Genomic DNA, 22,598 nt, shown 5'->3' with positions numbered 1-22,598 from the left:
AGTAAATTTGAAAATATGATTAAATGCAGTCACTTTGTGCAGTTTAATGCTATAAATCAGGGCATCCTGTACGTTTTAGTTCTCTCCCTGGTGGCACCAACAACCTTTGTAGCAAGTCAATGTTCTTCTTAGGCCTTCTAACCAGCCATCATTGGATCCAGGTGTGTTACACCATGGAGAGAACTACAACATGCAGGATGCCGGCCCTCCAGGACCGACTTTGGGGACCCCTGCTCTAAATCATACTGCTTTATGTGTCCTAAATAAATGCAGATGTTTTTGAAGAGCAATATTTGTGCCATGCAGTTACAGCCAAACAGTTCCTTAAAAAAGAAGTAATAAATAGCTCTTATCATCACTTTCATTGTTATCACAATAATACCACAAAATATCGCGATAAAACTTTAAGTCCGCAAAGTTATTGGTGTAAATTTCCCAAGATGCATGAAGGCATTGTGCATTTAAATTCTGAAGCCAAAAAACCCCTGAAGCCCCAAGATAAAAGCAAACCCAGCGTATTGTTGGATGTGTGGTTTCTTTCTGCGAGGCTTTGCTCTGGTTTATTCCCCAGTCCTCCGCTGACATCGCGTGTTGTGCCGTTGCAGGTGAAGGTCTGGTTCCAGAACCGTCGGACCAAGCAGAAGAAGGACACCACCAAGGACTCAGACAAGCGCTCCTCCTCCACGTCAGAGTCTCTGGCCACCTGCAACATCCTGCGCCTCCTGGAGCAGGGCCGCCTTCTGTCGGGGCCCGCCCCGCCCCCAAACTCCCTCCTGGGGCCCCCAGCTCACCCCACGAACGGCTCCCTGCTGGGCAGCCCCGGCGGCGGCTCCTCCACCTCCCCGGGGATCAGCAGCAGCACCTCGCCCAGCTCCCTACCCGGCGGGACATTCGGGCTCTCGCTGCCGTCTCTGGGCGGCACGCCGTCTTCGCCGCGGCTCGGGGTCCCGCCCCCGCACTCCCTCTGCTTCTCCATGCCCCTGCTGGGGGGGGCCCATCACGAACTGACGTCCACCTACGGCTGTGGGTCGTCAGCCTTCGAACCGTACATGCGGCTGGACAGGAAGGAGGCGGATCTAGGTGGGAAGAAAACGGTTTCCTAAGCGGACCTAAGGCGTGTGGGACGTGACTCCAGGAGCCTCATGCTGCCAGCAGGCAAAGAAAACCTGTGACCGGCAGCGACAGGGTCGCTTTCTGGCAGCGTCATGTGCAAGGACAAAAAAAAGAAAGAGGAAAAGACTTGGTGAAAAGTGTTAGAACTTTGTTTTTGTTTTTTGTTTTGTTGGAGAATTGCTGTGTGTATGTTGCAGACAGATGTTTTTATCATCACTCTCTCTACAGTAGTTTTAAGTCACTTTTTGTCCAGTGAGTTTGTGAGTGTGATATTTTTCCACCCCCCGCTCCCCCTCTCTCTCTTTATGGGTCTTTTTTGCTGTTCAGGAAGAAAAACAACCAACATACTTGACATGAATAATTTGAAGCCGTTCGCAGCAGAGAACCTGCAACAGGAGAGGCGTTGAGTTCCGGTTCCAGGTTCTGTGGCGAGGCCCGGTTTTCGCTTCAGCTGAGCTCAGTGTCTGGACGAGATGAGCAGTAACTACATCTTACAGTTCCTGTTCAAGTGGTCGTGTTTGACTTTTAGTTAACGTGCTATCACCGTAGAAAAGAAACACACACACACACACACAAAAATAATCGTAGCTTCTTAATATCAGTCTGTTTGGTGTCCAGATGTAGTTTTTGTAAAATCGTTCTTTTTCTTTTAGTTATTATTATTTTATTTTGATTGTGTTTGTGTAAATGCTAGGATGCAGACGAATGGTGCAAACTTACAGTACATATCCATGGCTGACAGTTTAACATGAAAGGAAGTGAAGACGAGCACAGGTGTGAGGAAGATGGCGGAAAGATGAAGCTGCAGAGCTGGTCGACATTTCGTTTATCGAGGTCGCAGCCCCAAGATAGAACGAGGGAGAGAGAGAAAGAGAAAGAGACGACCTCTGAACCCAGATTCAGGTTGATTCGCGTGTCTCACAGCTTCTCAGTCAAACTCGGAGAGAGTTCACAGATAGAAAAATAATCTATTTAAGGAGAATCAATCTGGAGGTTTTCGCTCCGGCCTCCTTTTCAGGGCTCGAGCTGAAGCCGCAGGCGATGAATCAACATGTTGCTCCACCGAAAATTCATCCCCAACAAACATATTTGCTTGAATGAGAGAATGCCGAGTCCAAAGTCAGCACGTTTAGACTGCCGTGTGTTTTGCTTTTTGTAAAGCGGCAAGTTTGTGTCGTCGTTTTTTTGTTCATTTTTTAAAATCCATCATCTGAAAATGTTCGTGGAATATTTAAGATTGGGCATGGGCCGATAGGAGATTCTCACGGATTGAGTGAAAATGTTGTACACACTAAAATGTAAAAAAAACAAACAACTTACATTCTTCAAAGCAGGAAAAAATAATTATTCCTGCTGTTGCTAAAGTAATCTGATCAAAGCAGTCATAATAATGTGATTTCTTGCATTTATTTTTGTGTTATTCACAAAATGGAGCAAAAGTATAGAAACCTTTGAAATGTTTTCAAATATTTATTGCCAAGAACAGTTTTCCTATTCTGCTCTTTATTCACCTTCCAGTTACCTGCCAGGTTACGTCTGAGCAAATATGTACTAAAACATGTTGACCTAAAGTCTGATTATGTATAACAGCGCATCAATCCGTACAAACAGAGACTGGAGGTGAAAACACAGAATATTTCCGCCGTTATATGGTTTTAAATCACAGATGAGATTAATTGCGCCTTCGGCCGTTTTTTGAGGCGAGTTTTGGTTTTGGTTTTGAAAATGTGGTCCGGTTTGTTCATGTAGTGATGAATCATTCCAGATCCTAGAACATAACAACCCTAATCGTTTTTAAAATGTAAAATCAGATCCGATTTTTACAGGAGTTTGTTTACAGCTGGGACTTGAGGACTGGGCTGCCCATGAGGGATTTGTGACAGGAGAACTCATTAATAGTAGTAAGAGCAAAAGAGTCTTTTACTGTTGTCAGAATGTCCTGTAACACTGGAAAACGTCTCCAGATTTATCTGTAGATGAAAAATGATCTGTTTTTGAAAAAAAGCTCAGTTAGCAATGGTAGAAATAGCAAACTTACAAGTCTTCTTCAGTGGCTTAATTTAGGTTTTTCAGCTAAATTCATGTTTATTTCTTGTCTGCTGGTAACCAAAGGAAAATAATGCAGTGATTAAAGGAATAGTCCTGACTTTACTTTGAAAGGATGTTTCATGCAACGTTATTCTTTAGAAAGCTGGATGAAAGGATCAGATACTGTTGAGGAAACATTTTTATTGTGATCGTCACAAAGCAGGAGTAGCTGTGTTGCCATTACAAACGTGCGCAAAACTTTGTCGATGTTTCGCTAATGTCAAGAAACGCAATTTTACGATTTAAATAAGAAATTCAATTAAAACCATGTGTGAATGAATTTGCTCATGCGATAAGTCATTAAAAAAAGTCAATGACATCATCTTCCTGTCATTTTCTTTGTCATTTCCGCCAGCAGTAGCGTCTTGTTGATCACATGACTCATGATGTGGAAAAAGTGTTTCCGTTGCAGTTTTGCTAAATACGCTCATTTCGATGCAGGCGAAAAAGTTTCTTCATCCTGAGGCAAAAACCTTTTATTGAAAAACATGATTTCGACGTGTTTCCATCAAGCAATTTTATTTTCACAAATACAGTTTGTGAAATTATATATCCGATGGAACAGCTACAGAAAATATGCCTGTCTAGTTAATCAGGGTTATTTTGTTGGACTGCAGTTTAGCGAGCTTGCTGCTCGTTGTCAACTCGTACTTTTCCGACCTTCGAACCTTAATAGTAACAAAAAGTGGGACTCTTTCAGTTTCCATGTTATGAGGACATTGTGCAGCAGCAGGACACTAAATGCGCCATGCAGCCAGAGAACAAAGCTACCTTTCTCCTATCATCTCATCTAGACGGCAGTATGATCTGAACGTTTTGCGTTTTACGCCGATAGCTTAAACTTTTTTAAAGATCTACGTGGAAACTTGTGAGCGTCTTGGTGAGCCCTGAGAGTGCCGACTGGCCCATGCCTAGCAGAGAAGCGTTTCTCTGCATTACACAAGCATCATTACAGTGAGTTTCACTTTGACCCTGCTCTTGTTTTCCACCTCCCATCATGCTTCACCTTGGCCCTTCCTTCTGATTGCTCTTCATTGAAAGCACTTTATGGTTTGGTTTTCTTTTCACATCGCCAGCTGTTGCTTCATCCTTAAGCTTTTATGTTTGTTTTTGTTTTTATAAAAAAAAAAAAAAAGAAGAAGAAGAAGAAGCCATTTATTGAAGGCAAAAAGAGAGAGAAAAATCTAATGTTTTTTTCTCTGGTTGGCATTTCGCGGCGGCTTAGTCTTAGAAAAGTCGATTTTCATTATTGCAGTCCCTCGGTTGGTTTTATAATTGACTGCACTTTTTTTTTTTTTATAATTGAATGATTTGAAGCTAAGCTGACCTCCGTGCGTTTGGGTTGGTGAAAATGACATTCATTGAGGGTGCGGGGAGCCGAGGGAAAATGGAAGGGACCACCTGTTTTGCGTTGTTTTTCTTTCTCACGAGAAGCAATTCATCCAGGTTTCCTTCTTGTCCAAATCACCTCTCGAGAACCCGCAATTTGCAACAGTTTGCCCTCAATTTGCGCGTGTCGTTTGAGCTTTCATTCCCCTCTTCGCTCCTGCTTGTCATCACTTTTTCCTTTTGAATGTTTTCCGTTGTGTGTGTGGTTTATTTATTAATTTTTTTATTTTCTTTGTTGCTATTTTTCTCTCAGTCTGAGGTGTTTCTGCAGCATAGAAAAGGAAAAGCAAAAAAAAAAAAAAAATCATCAAACAGCAGAGAAAGGTACTGCCGTGACATCAATTTGTAAAACACTTACGAGGGAAGGCAGGGCTGGTTTTTCCGATAAATTTCCACGGGGAGCGCGTGGAGAGGATCTGACCTCGGTGTGTCGGCTCGCGGGGCCTTTTGGCGCCCGTGTAGCAGCGGTTTGTAGCTGATGATTTCTGCAAAAAGAAAAGGGAAAAAAACAACAAAAAAAACACCCACTCTGGGCTTTTTGCAGCAGTACACCTGTGCTCTTGTCGAACGCTGTATTATTTTCCATAAGCACCATCCATAATTCACACGCTCCTGCATCAAATATTGAGCAGTGAAACCGAGCTGAGAGGTCAGGAGGGCCCGCTTCTCGTGTAAAAACCGCCGCGCTCCTTCGCAGATTGTCTTTCACTCCACCCTTTTCCTTCGCAGCATCTGTTCTCGTTATTTTTTATTTTTTTACGTTGCTTCACTTGCCTGAGATAATTGATGCGAAAGAATAAAAATAAAAAAATCTGTTATTTATCGGTAGAAACCTGCTCACTTTCAGTCTCAGCCACCGTGACGTGTGGACAGCGTTGTAAATGAAGGAAAGAAAAGAAGAAGGAAAAAAAAAAACAGGTTAAGGCTTCTCTCACTTTCATGTTTTCTTCTCTTGAGATTCAGCACCGACTCCTTTTTATGTCATTGATCGATGGTGTTTTGTAATGTATATCTGCAGTTGTTGTATCGTGTGCTCAGCTTGGAGGGGGCGGCAAAAGGTTGAGAGAGCGAGACGCCGCTTCTCTTCCCAGAAAGAACTGATAAAGCCTTGCTTCGGATTGGACAAAAGCCCATTTCCTGTTTATTTATCCGTTTCTTCTCATTCCAGCTGAGAGGAAGTTTTACTTTTGGTCGTTTTTATTTTTTATTTTTTTAAAAGAAATGCTCTCCGTGGTTCTTTTAGGTCGTATGAAGCTGTTGTTTTAATTTCTCAGGATGCAGAGGCCCCCCCCACCCTTTTTATTTTTTTTCTCTTTGAGCAGTAAAACAAAACCGAAAGTCAAGCTAACGGCACCAGCTACAAACATGTACATAGATATAAATTTATATATAAATATATATATAAATGGGTCTTTGCACAAGTTATCTCTGTGTCTGCTCTGTGTGATTTTAACAGGGGGGAAAAAAGCAAAATGTGAAAGAAAGATTAGGCAAAAAAGAAAAACAACAACAACTTTATATATGCTTTACAGTTCTTTGTCTCATTAACATTTTGCACTTATTTAAAGAGGCTTTCTTTGGTTTCCGGGCTGACGGAGCTGTTTTCACGCTCTGCTGAGATATTGTACAATATGTATATGTATTTTTATTCATATGCATATAAATATATGTCTATGTAATTTGACTCCAGTGTTCTGTCTGTTTCTTCCCACCGTCATCAAGAACAGAAAAGTAAATTTGCAGTGATCTGCTCCGTCTCTGTTCATTCCTCCTTTTTTTCCATAAGTGTGTCAACCTGCTGTAGAAACCTCGACAGTCTTCCTGCTTCTCAAGCAAACCACGTTTGGACGTTTCAAGCTCTTTTTGCGTTTACGTTTTCCCTCTAAATCTACTAGGCACTCTTAACTGTGATATGTTTTATTTGATGCTATCAGAAACTGTTGAATTGTGTTTAGCGCTGCAGAGTGAAGAGGAATATTCAACTTTTTAACCTCTTTATTCTTCATAAAGCTAAATTAGAAATGACATATAGCCAGTTGAAATGAAACAAAAAATAACAACAAAAAAACAACTAAATGCTTCACTGACGGCAGCTGAATTATACATCCATCCATTTTCTAACACCCTTGTCTCTAGTGGGGTCTGGAGGTGCTGGTGTCTATCTCCAGCTACGTTCCGGGCGAGAGGCGGGGTCACCATGGACAGGTCACCAGTCTGTCGCAGGGCAACAGAGACAGACAGGACAAACAACCATGCACACACACACTCACACCTAGGGAGAATTTAGAGAGACCAATTAACCTGACAGTCATGTTTTTGGACTGTGGGAGGAAGCCGGAGTACCTGGAGAGAACCCACCATGCACAGGGAGAACATGCAAACTCCGTGCAGAAAGACCCTGGGCCGGGAATCAAACCAGGACCTTCTTGCTACACGGCAACCGTGTTACCAACTGTGCCACTGTGCAGTTGAATTATTTCAGTTTTATTCTGAAAAAAGATTTTTATTTTTTTTTAAAAGGATCCATCTGCTACTGCTCAATTTCTCGTTGTGGAAAAGTTTCACAGAGTAAACGTGAGCGATAAATTTTTGTTTCAGTTCGTCATTAAAAGAATGACAAAATAGGCATTTGTTGCATGCATCTTTACCAATATAAATGTTAAATCTTAAAGTCTCACACACTGAGACTTTTATTCAGTCTGATAACTGATAAAACGCCATCAGATTTCACTCTAACTAAATCTAGCAGTTGAATGTGGCCGTCGGCCATGATTTGTAGGAGATTTATAAGCAGCGTTGAAAGAGATTCATATAATCACATAAATCTAGAAAGAAAATCTAAGATTATTTAACAGTTAAGCAGCAATCTGTTTTTAGCCTCTTCTCGCCGCAGGAAGAGGCTGCAGCCAGAAACCATATTTGGTAAAAGCTTCAAAAATATCTCCAAAGATCACAGTGTGGCAGGCAGGATTCCCATCCAGTCTGGAAAATAAGGAAGAAGATTGGACTGTTTTCCAGATCTGAATAACTATGGAGAAAAAAAACAGGAAAAAAACAGACTTTTAAATTTTCTTCCTTATCTATTTATCTTAATATCTCCCCTTTCTCCCCATCATCCTTACTTCCCTTTTCTTCTTCTTTCTGTCCCATATTCCTGGTTTTTGTGCAGCCTTGCTTCCTGTCGCATGTCCTTCCTCCCATTCATGCAACTCAAAATTAAATAAATGAATAAATAAATCAGGGATTCTCAGATGTCTTTATCACGGGCCCCAATGAGGAGGACTAGTTCTGCAATGTTCAGAAGTTCATTTTGTAAACATGTCTGTAAAAATAAAACTAGAAAACAGTCTGGAAAAGTCAGGATATTTTGATTTAAAAATGTTTAGGTGCCCTGTTTAGAGTCGCCACATCTCCATGACAACCTGTGTATATTTTGGGAGTGATGGCAGGAAGCAGCTTTTGTCACTCCTACCAGCACAAATGTGAACTGCCTTCTTTGGGCCAATTAAACATTTCCATTTCAAAAGAGCCACTTTTTAAACCCCCATAGGTACAACGTAAAATATGCCCAGAAGCACAAAAGAGGACAGATTTTATAAATATGGTAGAAATTAAACAAATCATATTTTAATTGTCAGATTGAGCTTTTACAAAGGAACAATCCCTCTAATTTATAGAATAAGGCCAGCTTGGTGAACTCTTTACATAAATATGGAAAAAGAAGGACCCTTAGAGATAATACGAACATAATTTGAAACTGAAACAAACTGAATTGCTTTCAGTAGCCTTGTAGAGTTCTTCTGTTGCATTCTGCACATATATTGAATCAAAACATGCAGAAGAATCGCTGGAGTCAAAATATTCAGGTGGGTCTGATGTTAAACGAAGGATGCATTTGTGCAAAATCACCCTACACTCTCTTTAGAGCACAGTGAAAGATCTATAATGCTGCGGGCTTGTGTGCAGCGTCATAAACTATTTGAAATATGAGGATGTTTAAAATAAAAGATAATCTGGTGAAATCTCCTGGAAAGTTGAAAATGGGTCGTTATCGACATGATAATGTTAAGAAACGTCCAGATAAATCAACATAGAAACTGTTCATCAGGCCAAAAAAACCCAAATCATAAACTTTCTGCCATGGCAACCAGAGTCGACAAACCTTAAACCTGCTGAGAGCTGAGCTGAAGAAGAGAGGAGCCCAAACTCTGGAAGAGAGATTGTGCAGAGAGGAAAGGTCAAAGGTCATTCTCTCTGTAGGCCCCAATCTTGTAAAATGTTATGGAAGAGGAGACGGTGTCGTCCACTTAGCAAAGATTATGTTGCACCAGCTATTAACAGCAAACCAATAACTGTGCCTATAGTGATTTTTTTTAAAAATAAAACATTTTCTTGTAACGTGAAAATGTGCAAAAGTTAAAAGTTGGGTTTTTCTACACCAGTAACTGTGAGATTAGGCAGCTGCATTAAAAATGAACAAACTTTAGTGTGTTTTACGGGCAAATTCAAAGTATCTTTTCTTAAAAAAGCTTTTTGAAAAGTATGTTTTGTTAATAATAATACTAATTAAAAAAATAATCGAATGAAATACTGAAATAAAAGATTTGAGCCTGGGATGTTTCATAACCAGGTAATAAACAGCTTAAATCTGCCGACAAGACTGAACAGAATCGATCGAACCTGTGGTCTCAACATCAGCAGAAACTCTCTGATACCTTCAAAGAAACAATATGCAACTGTCTGGTGGATTCCTCCAGATGTCAGGAGGAGAAATGCTAGCAAAGAATCAAGGCGCTGGAGCTGTGAAGGCAACACACTAAACCTAACCCTCCAACACACACACTCCCTTCAGCCCAGATTTTAGAGAGAGGCACCTCTTCACACCGGGACAATGGATCCGCGGGGAGCCAATTACAGCGATTGGCACCTTTATTTGAGCGAGGAAGAGGTGAGCATAGCAGCAGAAAGAAGACCAGATGGGTGGCCAGTTTGAAAACACGAGGGAGGGAACTGGAGGGGCCGCGGGGAGGGAGGAGGCGGAGCGGAGGAAGAGGCTGCAGCCAGCGGTAAACATCTCCTACAAAGGAATGAACTAATTGATTCTTTACTGCTCTTTCTGAAAAGGTGAGCTCCATCCAGTCGGAAACACAAACAAACAGAAACGGCCTCGCCGTTTGGGTCGGGTCAGCAACATGACAACATTCTCCTGATGCTGGTTCCTCGTCCGACAGGCGTCCAGGAACAGGACGCCGTCGCGTCTGTGCTCACATGAAGACGAAAGTTTCGGAGCGATTCCTTCATCCTCCAAAACATAACCAGAGGAGACATGCAGGTAAACACGGTCAAAAGGTGCAAAATGTTTCCCTAAACGTGCTTCCTTATGAGAAACATGTTCTACATAGAACATACAGTATGTGTCAAACTCAAGGCCCCGGGGCCAAATCTGGCCCGCTGTAGCTTTTCATGTGGTCCTCTAGACTCCAAATTACATCAATAAGTCCTTCCAGTTTTTCACAAATCTGCAAAATTCTCACAAAATCAACAGATTCTCCACATTTTCTTTCAGATTTTGCAGTAAAGTTTCTCAAAATTGGTCAGAGACATGGAGTTTAAGTGACGCTGCCTCAGCCTTACTTGATGTCAAGTTATTGTGCGTAACTGATACGGCGAGTAACAAAAAGTCACATTTAACACATTAGAACAAATATCATAAAAATTCCTTACAAACGTTTCTAAATTGGCACCACAAAATCTGTAATGTGACTGCAAAAGTAAAAAAAACACACTAAAACAAAAAAAACAATCACAAAATCATGGAGGAACATCTATTTATTGATAATTTAACGGTTTATTTGGTTTTATCAATACATTCTGGCACCACTGGCCCTTTAAGAACATTCAGATTTTTGATGTGGCCCAAAATGAACATTAGTTTGACAGCCCTGGCGTCAAACATGCAGCAAAAGTGAAAATGGATTCAATAAAACAGGAGTAACTTTTTGCATCAAAAGCTTTAAAGCAATTAAAAACTTCTGTTGTGAATTTTCCCTTTGATTATTAAAGTATGTTGATTCATTCGTTTCTTCATTATAACTGTTTAAAAATAACTTTGAATTGAATTTTTTTAAATTCTGTTTGGTTAATCCTAATTATGTTAAAAATGTTTGTAAAAGTTTTTTTAGAGGGATTCTATTTAATTACTACAACTAGACTTTGTAATGATTAATTAATTAAACAGTACTGATGCTATGCGTTTCTGTGTTTCACCATCTTCCTGCTTCTGAAGAAGACAAAGTCCAACAGAACCAATCAATGTACTGAAGTCACCTGACTAGAAGTTCTGGTACTTTAAACCCCCAAAAATATATAAAGGTAGCTCAAATTAAATGAAACCAGAGCAGTCTAAACATGGTGGATTTTGAAAGCATCCAAATGCAAAAAAATAATTTTAAGACATCATAGTTTAATTTGAAAGGTTTGTTTTAAACATCTTGATTTAAAATTTGAGTCCAATTTTAGAAAATTGCCTTTTTTTGTAACTGAGTCGAATATTTGTAAGGTATTGACAATAAAACAGAAGCATAAGTCATTACAATTTATTGTTAAACGAATAATTTATTATTCTAATTAGAAGAAAACCCCAAACCCTAGCGGATTATTTAAACCATAAACTGAAATCGGACTTAATTTAATTCATTTGACATAATTTCACCTGTGATGCTGAATTTGATTACTAAACGTTTTCATCTGCATTCAGTTGTCTGTTGAAAATATTCTGATGTTATTGTTGCAGAGGACTCGTCCATATTTGGGTTGCTCTCCTGCTTATGAGGATTTTTGGTATAAAGATAATTTAACAGTATCTTTAAAGCCAGGAAGAAGCAGAATCAGACCGGTGGTTGGGGTGTGTGTCCCGATCTACTTAGCAGGAAGTGAACGGCTCCCTCCTTCGTTCCTCCGTTGGTTCAGATAAGATCACTTCCTCTCCGGCTCTTGGATTTTGTTTGTTGTTCTGAATGAACTCTCTGCTCCACATTGGCTCCGTTTCTCTAACTGTGCTCACTGTAAGTGTCTGTATGTCTGTGTTTCTGGAGGGTCCGCTGACCTTCAGGAACGCCTCACTGTCCGGCCGCAGCCCCATCTCTTCTTCTCTGCTCTCTTTCCTCCGTCTCCCCCTCGTTTCTCCCCCCCATAAAGCAGCTCAGTCGCCCATCGGGGGGCCTCTCCACTAATTAGGGTCACTAATTGGAGGTCGGTCAGAGCAGAGACCCCTCCACACCTGCACGATCATGTGACTTTCAAAGAGGTGCGTAGGGTGAAAGGTCACGGAGTAGGAGTGTGGGAGGGGGTGTCGGATTAGATGGACTGTAGACAGTGGAGGAGAAGGGATACAGGAACGTGGCAAAAAGACAGCAAAAAGAGTAAAACAGCGCTGCATAGGCTCTCAGGAAGGTAAACAACATGCCGACAAGCATTTACAGACAGGAAGACATGTTAAGCGATAAGGGCGTCCGGTCAAAGGTTAATTGTCAGGTGACCTGCAGGGCCGAGGGCCCCAGAACCCACCCGCCTTTCCCGGCCTGCGTGGACTAAGTGATGGCTCGCTGTTTTGACACGATTCACACAAGAGTCGGGCTTAAGCTCGCCCCAAAGGTTCACAGCTGCATTCCTGAGAACCAGGCCAACCCAAGCGCCGCGGCGGGAAGCAGGAGGAACGGTCCTCTCTTCCCTGGATGTGAGACGAAGTGGAACACTGGGTCTAATGAAAGTGTTTAAATGTTATGTTGAAATAAATGTTTTTACTGTCTTTGTTTCCAACATCTTTTGACCTGATACCATTAAGTCGCATTCTGTGCAATCAACTGTCTTTAGAAGTCATCCGATCAGTAAACGTCGTCCATCAGGGCGTCCTTGGAGACAAGGAAGCATCACTGGAACCAAGGAGCAGACCAGAGAGTTCAGACAGGAAGTTACGTTTAAAACAGAACTAGGTTATGAAACGATATCCGAAACGTTAAATGTCCAACAGTACGCTGTTCAACCAATCCACCGAGAACAGAAAGAGCAAAGAGGATTTACAACCGTAAACCTTCCAAGACACAGACGTCACGCAGCAAATGAGGTCAAAAATCAGAGAAGCAGCAGGGAGGCTTACGGTGACTGTGGCGAAGATTCACGGCTCAGGTGGAAGAATCTGTTGAGAGATACAGTGTAGGTTCCCCACTTCACACATCTGCAACTTTTTAAAAAGAGCAAGAAAAATGCATTGTTGGAAGAAAGTTTACCAAAAGCCATGGAAGAGACACAGCAAACTGTCAATATAGGGACAATAAAAACTAACATCATCCTCCACAGTGAAGCTGATCAGGGATGATGTGGATGGAACCAAGAACAACCTTTGGAAGAAAAACTAAGACTTGACACTGGTGTTCCTCTTCCAGCAGGAGAAGGTTTACTGGTTTTGATCAAATCAAATTGTGTCGGAACGACCCATTCAATGTCCAGAAATAAATCCAACTGGGAATTTTTGCCAGACTTGAAAACTGATATTCACAGACACTTTCCCTCCAGCGTACATAGAAGAGTAAGAAGGAAGTCAGTTAAATATTTGTCTTGTTGCATCGTTTTGCCCAGTGAGTCTGGTAGACGTAAAGCAGCGTTAAGTTGCTGAACACATTGTTTCACACTCTTAGATATTTGTGACAGTTTAGAGGCAATTGCTGAATGAGCTTCATCTCTTCCACAGGTTAAACTCGGAAACTATAAAACTCACTTCTGAATCTATCATCTGTTTGTGGATATTTCAGGAAAACCTTTAAAAAGCTGGTTATTTTGTTAGCCAATAAGTTTTAACTAAATATATTCTAAAGACAATGCAAACTCCTTTCATCCACATCTATATATCAATTGATTATGCATGTTGATGCCTTTACTTTCCTGTATAAAAACCCGTTTTCACATTGTTGCCTTCTTATGTCTGTTCAGTGAATGTGTTTCTGGTGGAGGTGTTTGACTCTGGGTTTTATTTTAAGAATTATAAAAACAAAACTAAAAGGGTACAAAGTCTTTCTTCCAAATGGTAGCAAAAATGGGAGGTCACCAGTCTGTAGTCTATGAAAACACATTATGAACCATTTTGGATGAAAATTAATTAAATATCATGATAAATAGATATTTAAAAATGGATGATGGGAAAGGAGTCAGAACTCAAATTCCTTCTCTTCAGTGATATTTTAATTTCTATCCAGCCTCTTTCTTTTGATTGTTATTATTCAGTTATGAAAACTGAATGAATGAAATAGTTTCATAATCTGAGGCTGTTTCAAAAGTCCTGGTATTACATTACGGAGCAGACGGCCTAAATCTGAATTTACAATGCTACTATCCAATATGAATTTTCCACAATGATCAAAATAAAGTATAAATAACCCCTTAAAAATATTATTATGCTAAAACTGTGCCTTTGAATTACAGCTTTGGTATTGAGACATTTTTGGAGGGCATATTTTGAAAGCTTGTAGAGTAATTGTGTTTAAAACATTAAAAAATAATAATTTTCAGTCCCTTCTGTGAGCATGAAAACCAAGGCCTGCAGCAGGATGAAAGCTGAAATAGTCAGCATTCATAATCAAAAATAGTAGGTGATCCATCATATTTTGTGTATTTTGTGGCATTGTGACACACACACACACACATTAGCCATCATTGCTGCCTAAATCTTCCCCTTTTTCAATCTGCCAACCTTTCACAGGGCTAAATAAATCCCCTCCTTCATGCAAAGAGGTGCAAGCGATTGCTTGGAAAGTTGAGCTGGCGCATTCAATTTTCCCTTTCCGCAGAGGAAATCTAAACCTTGGTGTAATAGGAAGAGAGCCCACAGTCTTTTTCCTCAAATGGTTGTGGTGATGCTGCCCAGATCTCTCTCTCTCTCTTTCGCTTAAAAAAAAAACAAACCTAAATCCTTCCATTCGAACTCACCGCCCTGCTTATAGAAGCTTCAAGGTCACTTCTTTTGTTTGTGCAACTAAGTACATGAGCGGGCGATACTTTCCATCACCTCCTCCCCTCTGCTTTTACACCTCTGATCGTTTGTCTTTATGCAGGGGCATCACGTGAGACGAGCTCGACTCACACACACATGCACGCACAGCCCCACACACTCGCGTTTTCATCACTTGTGGGGACTTCACATCGATTTCCATTAATTTCTACAGCCTAACCCTTACCATAACCCTAACCCTATCCATCACAGACCTAACCCTTACCTTAACCTTTACCCTAAACCCAACCATCACAGACCTAACCATTACCTTAACCTTTACCCTAAACCCAACCATCACAGACCTAACCATTACCTTAACCTTTACCCTAAACCCAACCATCACAGACCTAACCCTTACCTTAACCTTTACCCTAAACCCAACCATCACAGACCTAACCCTTACCTTAACCTTTACCCTAAACCCAACCATCACAGATATAACCACTAACCCAAAAACAACACTTTCCCTTATGGGGACCAAGAAAATGTCCCCACAAGGAGCAATGGTCCCCATAACCTCACATTGTAGACAGAAATAGGTTCCCATAAAGATATAAAAACCTGGCACACACACACACACACGCCCCCCCCCACCCACCCACCCCCCCCCCCACCCACCCACCCCCACACACACCCCCACACACACACATTACAGCCTTGTCTGGTTGGATCTGAGTCTGGGTATAAACCAGCCCCATTTCTGTGCTCACCTGCCTTGATTAGGTCAGTGCAGTAGCAGAAAGTGATCGTAGCTCAAGGACACAAGATGCTTTGTTTTCTCGACCAACAATGAGCGAGGTCTCTGCAGCGTCCGTTTGTCTGTTAACCACCGTCAGCCTTGAGAGGAAAAACTAAAAAAAAAAAAGTTTGTTTTTCCAATCCAAAGTAATGGCTTCCAGTTGTTCTTCTTTATGTTCAGACATCTGACAGCAGTAATGCAAAGTGCTTCCCAGCTTAATGCATGCAAGGTTGTTTTTTTTTTTTTGCAGGAAGCAATACATTTCTTTGTTGTCAGAAAATCAAGACTCACTGAGGTGGGAATGCATTCAAGGTGAATTGATAGAAGCTAATTAGATACTCAGGGACTCTGGTGTTGAGCCTGTTATTCAGGATTCGAGGACATTAATGTGTTTTTGAAAATAACTCGGGTAATGTACAATCTGCGGTGAAAACGCCACAGTTATTTTCAAGGAAAGCGCGGCACGACGACGAGAAACCAGAATGTACTCGAGACAAACTTGTTAGAGAGTGTGTTTTATGTTTTACGTCTTGCTGTCAGGCAGCGTCTCATTGAAAGCTTGAGGATACTGATTTAACGTTAATGCAGCTTAATGATCGTATTAGTGCTCTATTACAATCTCTCAATGTTTTCTTCTCTTTTTTTTCACATTTCAGTAAGATTTCTAGTGCTCTGAAAAAATAAAACTCCTTTCTGATTTTTGGGAGTTTTGTTCTTCTTCTTTTTTTTTTTTTTTCCATTTAAATGTTTCAGATTGAATAGATTTTAAAACTGGACAAAATCAGCCTGAGCAGATATGTTTAAATGTACTAGGGGAAAAAAATAGCAATATTTTGACGTGTTTTTTATAAAAGGTCTAATGTTTTTTTTCCTCATTTTGCATCCTTTTTGGCTTGTTGTAATAATTTGTCCACCGCGGCTAAAGGCTGACACGTCAAGCTAGCTTTAGGCTAAACTGGTAGAAAGCAGAATTTGTTTTCTTGTCAATAACGATGCAACAATTAAATAAAACAAAATAACCACCACCATGCTTGACATCAACCAAATCAAGGCAGTTGTCTTCTGTAAACTGCCAAATTACATAAATGTGAAAAGATGTTTCATAATATTTAATATTGAGAAATCAGAGACAGTTATTTATTCATATTTTAACATTCAGATTTGTCTGTATATTTTGCCACAAACGACCCTTTGAAGATACTCATGAACTTTCTGTGACCCAAAATGAAAATGAGTTTGACGCCCCTGATCTAAAACAATCAGGTGTGACAGAAAATCAGAATTAGACAAAATCTAAAATCAATCTGAAAGATTTAACAGCGCTGCAGCCACATTATTATGAGGTCATATGTTTCTGTATACTGTAATATTAAATAAAATGATTTGGTTTTTTTACGTTAGCTCATGAAAATGAATGAGTTTAAAGTCATGTTCTTTAGGATTTGTGTCGGTCAATATGGTTTCTGTTGTGCGTTGGTTGAATTTTTATGTTTTGCCATCGTAATCCTGGTGTTTCTCTAGTGTTTGGTTTACAGTCATGTTAAATATTATAGTAATAACATAATCTACTCTGACTTTGTTCCCTATGTTTCACTGTGCTTTTATTTTGTCATTTCTATTTCCTCTCAGTCCTTTGTTGCTCCTCATTGTTCCTTGTAACTTGTTCCCTGTGTATTTATAGTTCTTCAGTCTTTTTCCAGATCCCCCATCATCAGTGTGTCACCAGTTTGCTCCTTGTCATTTATCCTCGTGCCACCTGCTGTGTCATGCACGTCCTCTTTAATAAATATTGCACAGCGCCGATACTGCCTACCTCCTGCCTGCTTGTGAATCCAACAGCACAAAAAAAGTAGAATATAATCAATATTTCTTATATGCTGCCTGTGAAACGGTTAAAAACCAAGCCGGTTATTTACCACTTACGATTGTCGGATGAAGTTTGAAAGATCAACCTGATAATTTCGGGTCCTTCTCTGGTAATTGCTGAAACATTATCTGAGTTTGTTCTCGGTCAGAATTAGAGATAAACACAAACTCAGCGGATTACCAGAAAACATTTGTATATATTTTGTTCTGAATGAAATGAGCAAATCTGCCAGATTTCCTCAGATTTTAAATGTGTAAATTGAAGGGCTTAAATTCACCTGAAAAGTCTAACTTTACAAAATCTGAATTAATTTCTAGCTTGGATAATCAATATTGGTGCATTTGAAAAGTCTTTTAAAGCCATTTTAAATGAATTAGTTTTGACCTACTACTTTCTCTTGTTAATGGTCATTAATTAAGCTCTTCCTAACCTCAACTATTCTGATTATTCACTTTTAAGATTAAGAGAAGTGACACCACACGACAATCGAGAAGTTTACTACTTTAGTGACATAAAATCAGAAACATCAGACGGTAACATCTTTAAAGTCGTTTTTGATAACTTTAGCCCAGCTAGCGCAGTTAGCATGGCGGATTGTAACAGCTGTCTTTCTCTAAATGTATCAAACTTCATTGTAAATGTTTCTGCTTCATGTTAAAGTTCTCCAGCAGGCCGGTCTCATTTCCAAATCCTTTGTTTTTCTCAGCAAGCTCTAGAACGCCATAAGACAAAAAATAAACAACTTTCTCTAATCTGGTTGCCCTTCCAGTTGCTTGCAGATACCCCCTTGTCACTCCTCTGCTAAAGGACCAAATGCTCCTGCATATAGTTTTTCCTCCAGTTGCTAATATTGTGATAACACAACCCAACCTACAGTGATTTACGGGCTGGCTCTTGTTCACCACAGATATAAAAATCTGGTGCGGAGCAGACAATACGTCTCATATCTTGTCAGAAAAATTTCTAACTTCTCCTTCACCATCAGAGAGATTTTTTTACGAAAGTAAATATTTCCAAATACATATTTTTGTATAACGGGAAGATTTTGAGGAAAGCTCCTCACTTGGCTGACACATGCATCTGACCAGCTGCATGCAGGGTGGGGATGAGATGAACTGCTGTCTGTACTCTGAAAAACACCAACCGGAGCAAACCCTGTATTTTCTCTGCCTATCCTTATAAAAACAACTTTGATTGCAGGAATTGAAAGGCTGACCATTTTAGTCGCGTTGAACTCATAACTTTATGAAACTGTATTACAGTTTTTAACTTGGCGAAGCCTCATCCAGGCTACTGAAGTCAGCCAAGAAAGGTGGAAACCAGGAGTTTATTTTACAAGGTAGGAAAATTTCAGGTAACCATTTATTGCAAAACCCATTTTAGTGTTGTTTTTTGTTTTTGTTGTTGTTTCACGATGAGTTAACCTAACCTGTACTGTCTTCTTGCAGCTTTCCTGTTTGTCTGAAACATTAATGGAAGCTGTAAGCAGTAGAAACAAACACTGCGTGGAGAAATCAATCCTATTACCTCGTGCCTCCTACTATTTGAGGATTGTGGAGTTTAAAGGATTTTAGACTTTATACATATGCCACTTTTTCCAAATGTCAACTTGTGTTTCCCTTTCCTCTCTGTGACTTAATTTGAACCCTGAGATTTATGCATTCAGCGCCGCAAAGGTGCCGATCGATTTTCCATCAGCGTTGTTGCACCGAAGCGGCCGGATAATTTCAGGCGCCTCCAGATAATGAGGTGCGAAGAGCTCGCAGGTATTTCACACATTCCTGAATGACCGGGTCGAATATGCCAATTTGACCTCATTGGACTTCCTTTATTTTCACTTATTCTATTAAGTAGACTTGTTTGCTTTTGCCATTGTGTGGCTGAGTCCCAACTTCTCTTTGGCTGCCGTTCACAGACAGACGCTGCTCTGGTAAAATGGCATTCTTCAAATTTCACATAAGAAGCCACTGTTGAATTAGGGACATGTTTGGGTTGTCTGATCCAAGAAGCGTCTTACCCTCATTAACATGGAGTAGAAAGCAAAACAAGCAGGTGGAAGCCGTTCAGATAACTGGAGAAAACGCACATTCTTGGGAAAAAAAAAACAAACATTTGTTAACACAAAGTCTGCTCTCTTCTTCCTCAGAAGGAAGCAAGAGGATGCAAATGAAAAGCAGTAGAAGAGTAATAAAAAATGACAAATTGTACTAAAGAACACTAGTTAACTCTTGGAGTGACAATCCCAGTAAATTTCCACCACTGTTTACAGTTAAGAAAAGAGATTAAGCGTCATATTTAATCATGAAATTATTTTTGAACTCACTTCTCTGTAGAAGAAGTAATGAAAGCTTTTCATGAAAACAACTTGAAGTTTGCAGTTTATTTCTGTCTATATTGATATTGATAAATCAATCCCACAAAAGATCTCAAAGACTAAATAAATTACAATTTAAAATCTTATGATGCAATTTACAACCAGGACAAAAAAAAACTTTATTAGAAATGAAATTACCCCATTATGGAACTTTATCTTTTGATTTTTGTCTTTCTGTGGGCAAAGAACACGACTCATGTTTATCAGCTAACCTGTTGAATGGACTTTTATTAAAATATATGCGTACTGGGTGACTCAGTTGAGTAACTCAGCAATAATATTGATTATGTCCTTGACAAATGTCAGTGATGTTGCGAAGATTCGTGGTTTTTCAGGAGTCTTCCCTTTTTGTTTCCATTTCTCATACAGCATTTACTGATGAAGATGTAAAAAAAAAAAGCCAAAGGATAAACATGGTCTCTTTCTCAATATTTAAAATTTTCCATAAAAAATGTAGAAAACTGCAGACTTTAAGCACTTTGAATAAACAGGAGAAAAGGAAATTCCCAAACAAACCTAACCCACGCTCACTGATTTGTTACTCCTTCTAATTAACGTGAAACAAACATAAACTTTTCTGAAATGATTAAAAATCTACATTTTTCATGCTGTCAGGGATATCTAATTGGGAATTTCCATAAATACGAGAGGACAAAATGCCCTGAGAACAGACCGGGTGATACAGACTTAATCAGTTCCGTGAATTAATTATAGGGGCAAAAATTAAAATGGCCGCAGTCACATCTGATCTGAACAAAGACTGAAAAGTTGAAAACAACCAGGACTGTAAGAGACAAGGTTACTTCACACAGTGAGCATGATGGATGGGAAGGTGAAAAAAAAAACCCGTCCTTGAGCAAAAAGTGTAATCTTGACGTCCTCATAGCAACCATTTGCTGTGCATTAGCAGCACCGCCAGTAATCATAGAGGACATTGTGTTTGCAGAATCAGAAATCCTGGGCTGACATGCTGAGCTGATGACTGTCTTGGCTAGCAAGCTAAGCTTGGTTTTTATTGGTCGTTGCTCATTATTTCATGCTGAACATCCAGCACTGAACATGAAATAAGTTTCATCTGAATGTCTCCTTAGCCATAAAAAAGAATTATAAGACTTGACTCTGTCAGATACGCAAATTAGGAGTATTAGGAGTCTGAAAAAGTCAGCGTTTCCATTGACAATATATTTGCGCAAACTGGAATTATAAAAATACATTTGTGTAGTGAAATCATGCCAATTTTTTTTAAGTCATGCTTTGCACTAAAAGGTTTTTGCACCAGGAGGAGGTGTTTTTTCAGTTGTATCAAAATTAGCCTACACTTCTCTTCCAGGTCATGTGATCAACAACCGGATGTCACTAGAAGAGGACAGAAAGTGGTAGGACTGTTTTTTAATAGCTTATCTGGAGAACAAACATTCATTTCTTGCGTCATCATTTCTTATTTAACAGAAACAAAAATATCTATATTTTTTTACATTAGCCTAACATCAACAAAATATGTTGCCCCATAAACCACCATGTTGGCGAACCAGGAGCGTCCCATTTAGCTGCTTTGTGTGCACTGGCATTCCCCCGGCTGCCGGTGTGGACCTCAATAATCCCTTAAACTAAGTTCTCATTTGATTTTATTTAGAGCAGGTGGTTTCACCTTTCAAGTGGCCCCTGCATCGTTCTTAAACTAATTCCAGCCCTTCAATTGGATCATCCGAACGGGCCTTTCTTCGTCCTCTGGCTCTCCAGGGTCACGGCGGCTTGCCCTCATTAGGAACAGAGGGTCTCGACCCAGTCCATCACCTTATTTGTGTTCTCCCTATTAAAGCCAACGCGACCACACATGAGTCAAAGTTCCTACCCGGATCGTAACCTATAACCTCGGGAACTTCATTTCGCTCTTTGTCTGCGTTCACGCCTCATTCACACAAGCCGCAGAAATCCGTTTAGTTTGGGAAAAGGTGGTGGTGGGGGGAAAGGACCGGAGGGGAGACACGAGACATCACTTCCTCATCCTGTCTCTGCCACAAAAAAACTCTCGGGAGCGCGCAGGGGAGGATCTGAGGCGCAACACGATCACGCGCCGCTTTTTGAAAACAGAGGGGAAGAGCTGGAAAGAGGCCAGGTTTATTTGGAAAGGAGGAAGCGGAGGAAGAGGGGAGGAAGGGGGGAGGAGGAGGAGGAGGAGGGAGCTGCTTTTCAACGGACGTGTGAACAAAAGCTTGGTCAAACTGTCGGGTCTGCAGTCCAGGGTGTTTACTGCTCTCGTATCTATGACCAACAAATCAAGGATGCCCCCCACCCGCTTCCCCTCACCTCCACTAACGCTGCAGTTCTCCACCACCCCTTTCCCCCCCGCCCCGCCCCGCTGCCCCTTTTCCCTTGAGCTGCCCGCCCGGCATTATTGGGAACAGCAAATTAAGGAACCATCCATCTGGGTGTGATCACCAATTACGGAGGGAAACTGTCAGCACGCATTAGGGCCTGTAGGGAAGGCGGGCATGCTGGGGCGGCTTTAAAAAAAGAAAAGAAAAACCCGAAAGGGAGTTACTGAGTGATAAATTGATTTAATTTGATCAAGGAATGATTCAATCAATCTCATGTTATATAATATTTCCCTGCTTTTCCTCTTCAGTTGTTTACAGAAGAGAAAGTGGATGCATGCATTCAAAATGGCTGAAATGTTCCTGAAGTCCTTCGGAATGAAATAAATATCGCTTTTGAATAATTTTTAAAGAGAAAACTTGACGCGGCTCAGGGTCGGCCCCCTTTTGTTGCTGCTCACTGGTACAGGCGGTGATTCCCTGTAACACTTCTCCTCCAGCCAGCTTTCCCCCAACACAATGGAGCCGTCATTAACTTTTTGCTCCATCGGAATGCTGAAAGACCTTGACGACCGAACACCCATTTTTCCTCCCCTCCCGCCTCCGTGCATCCCGATTTCTCCCCTCGCTTGCTGTGTTTGCAGGGCCCTCATTTGTGAAGGCCAGGTGTG

The 22,598-nt window shown here is 40.6% G+C and overlaps 1 protein-coding gene across 1 annotated transcript in view; it reads left to right on the top strand.

Annotated features, from left to right (window-relative positions):
* The window catches only part of vax2 (ventral anterior homeobox 2), a 30,500-nt gene extending 24,226 nt beyond the window's left edge, over positions 1–6,274 (top strand). The window contains exon 3 of the mRNA XM_005807233.2: positions 606–6,274. Within this exon, the coding sequence (XP_005807290.2) occupies positions 606–1,103 (498 nt within the window). The 3' untranslated portion in view covers positions 1,104–6,274. The remainder of the gene's footprint in view (positions 1–605) is intronic.
* Positions 6,275–22,598: the final 16,324 nt, after the last annotated feature.

Source organism: Xiphophorus maculatus, chromosome 14 (assembly GCF_002775205.1).
Source record: "Xiphophorus maculatus strain JP 163 A chromosome 14, X_maculatus-5.0-male, whole genome shotgun sequence".
Classification (NCBI taxonomy): domain Eukaryota; kingdom Metazoa; phylum Chordata; class Actinopteri; order Cyprinodontiformes; family Poeciliidae; genus Xiphophorus; species Xiphophorus maculatus.
This window is presented reverse-complemented; position numbering and strand designations above follow the sequence as displayed.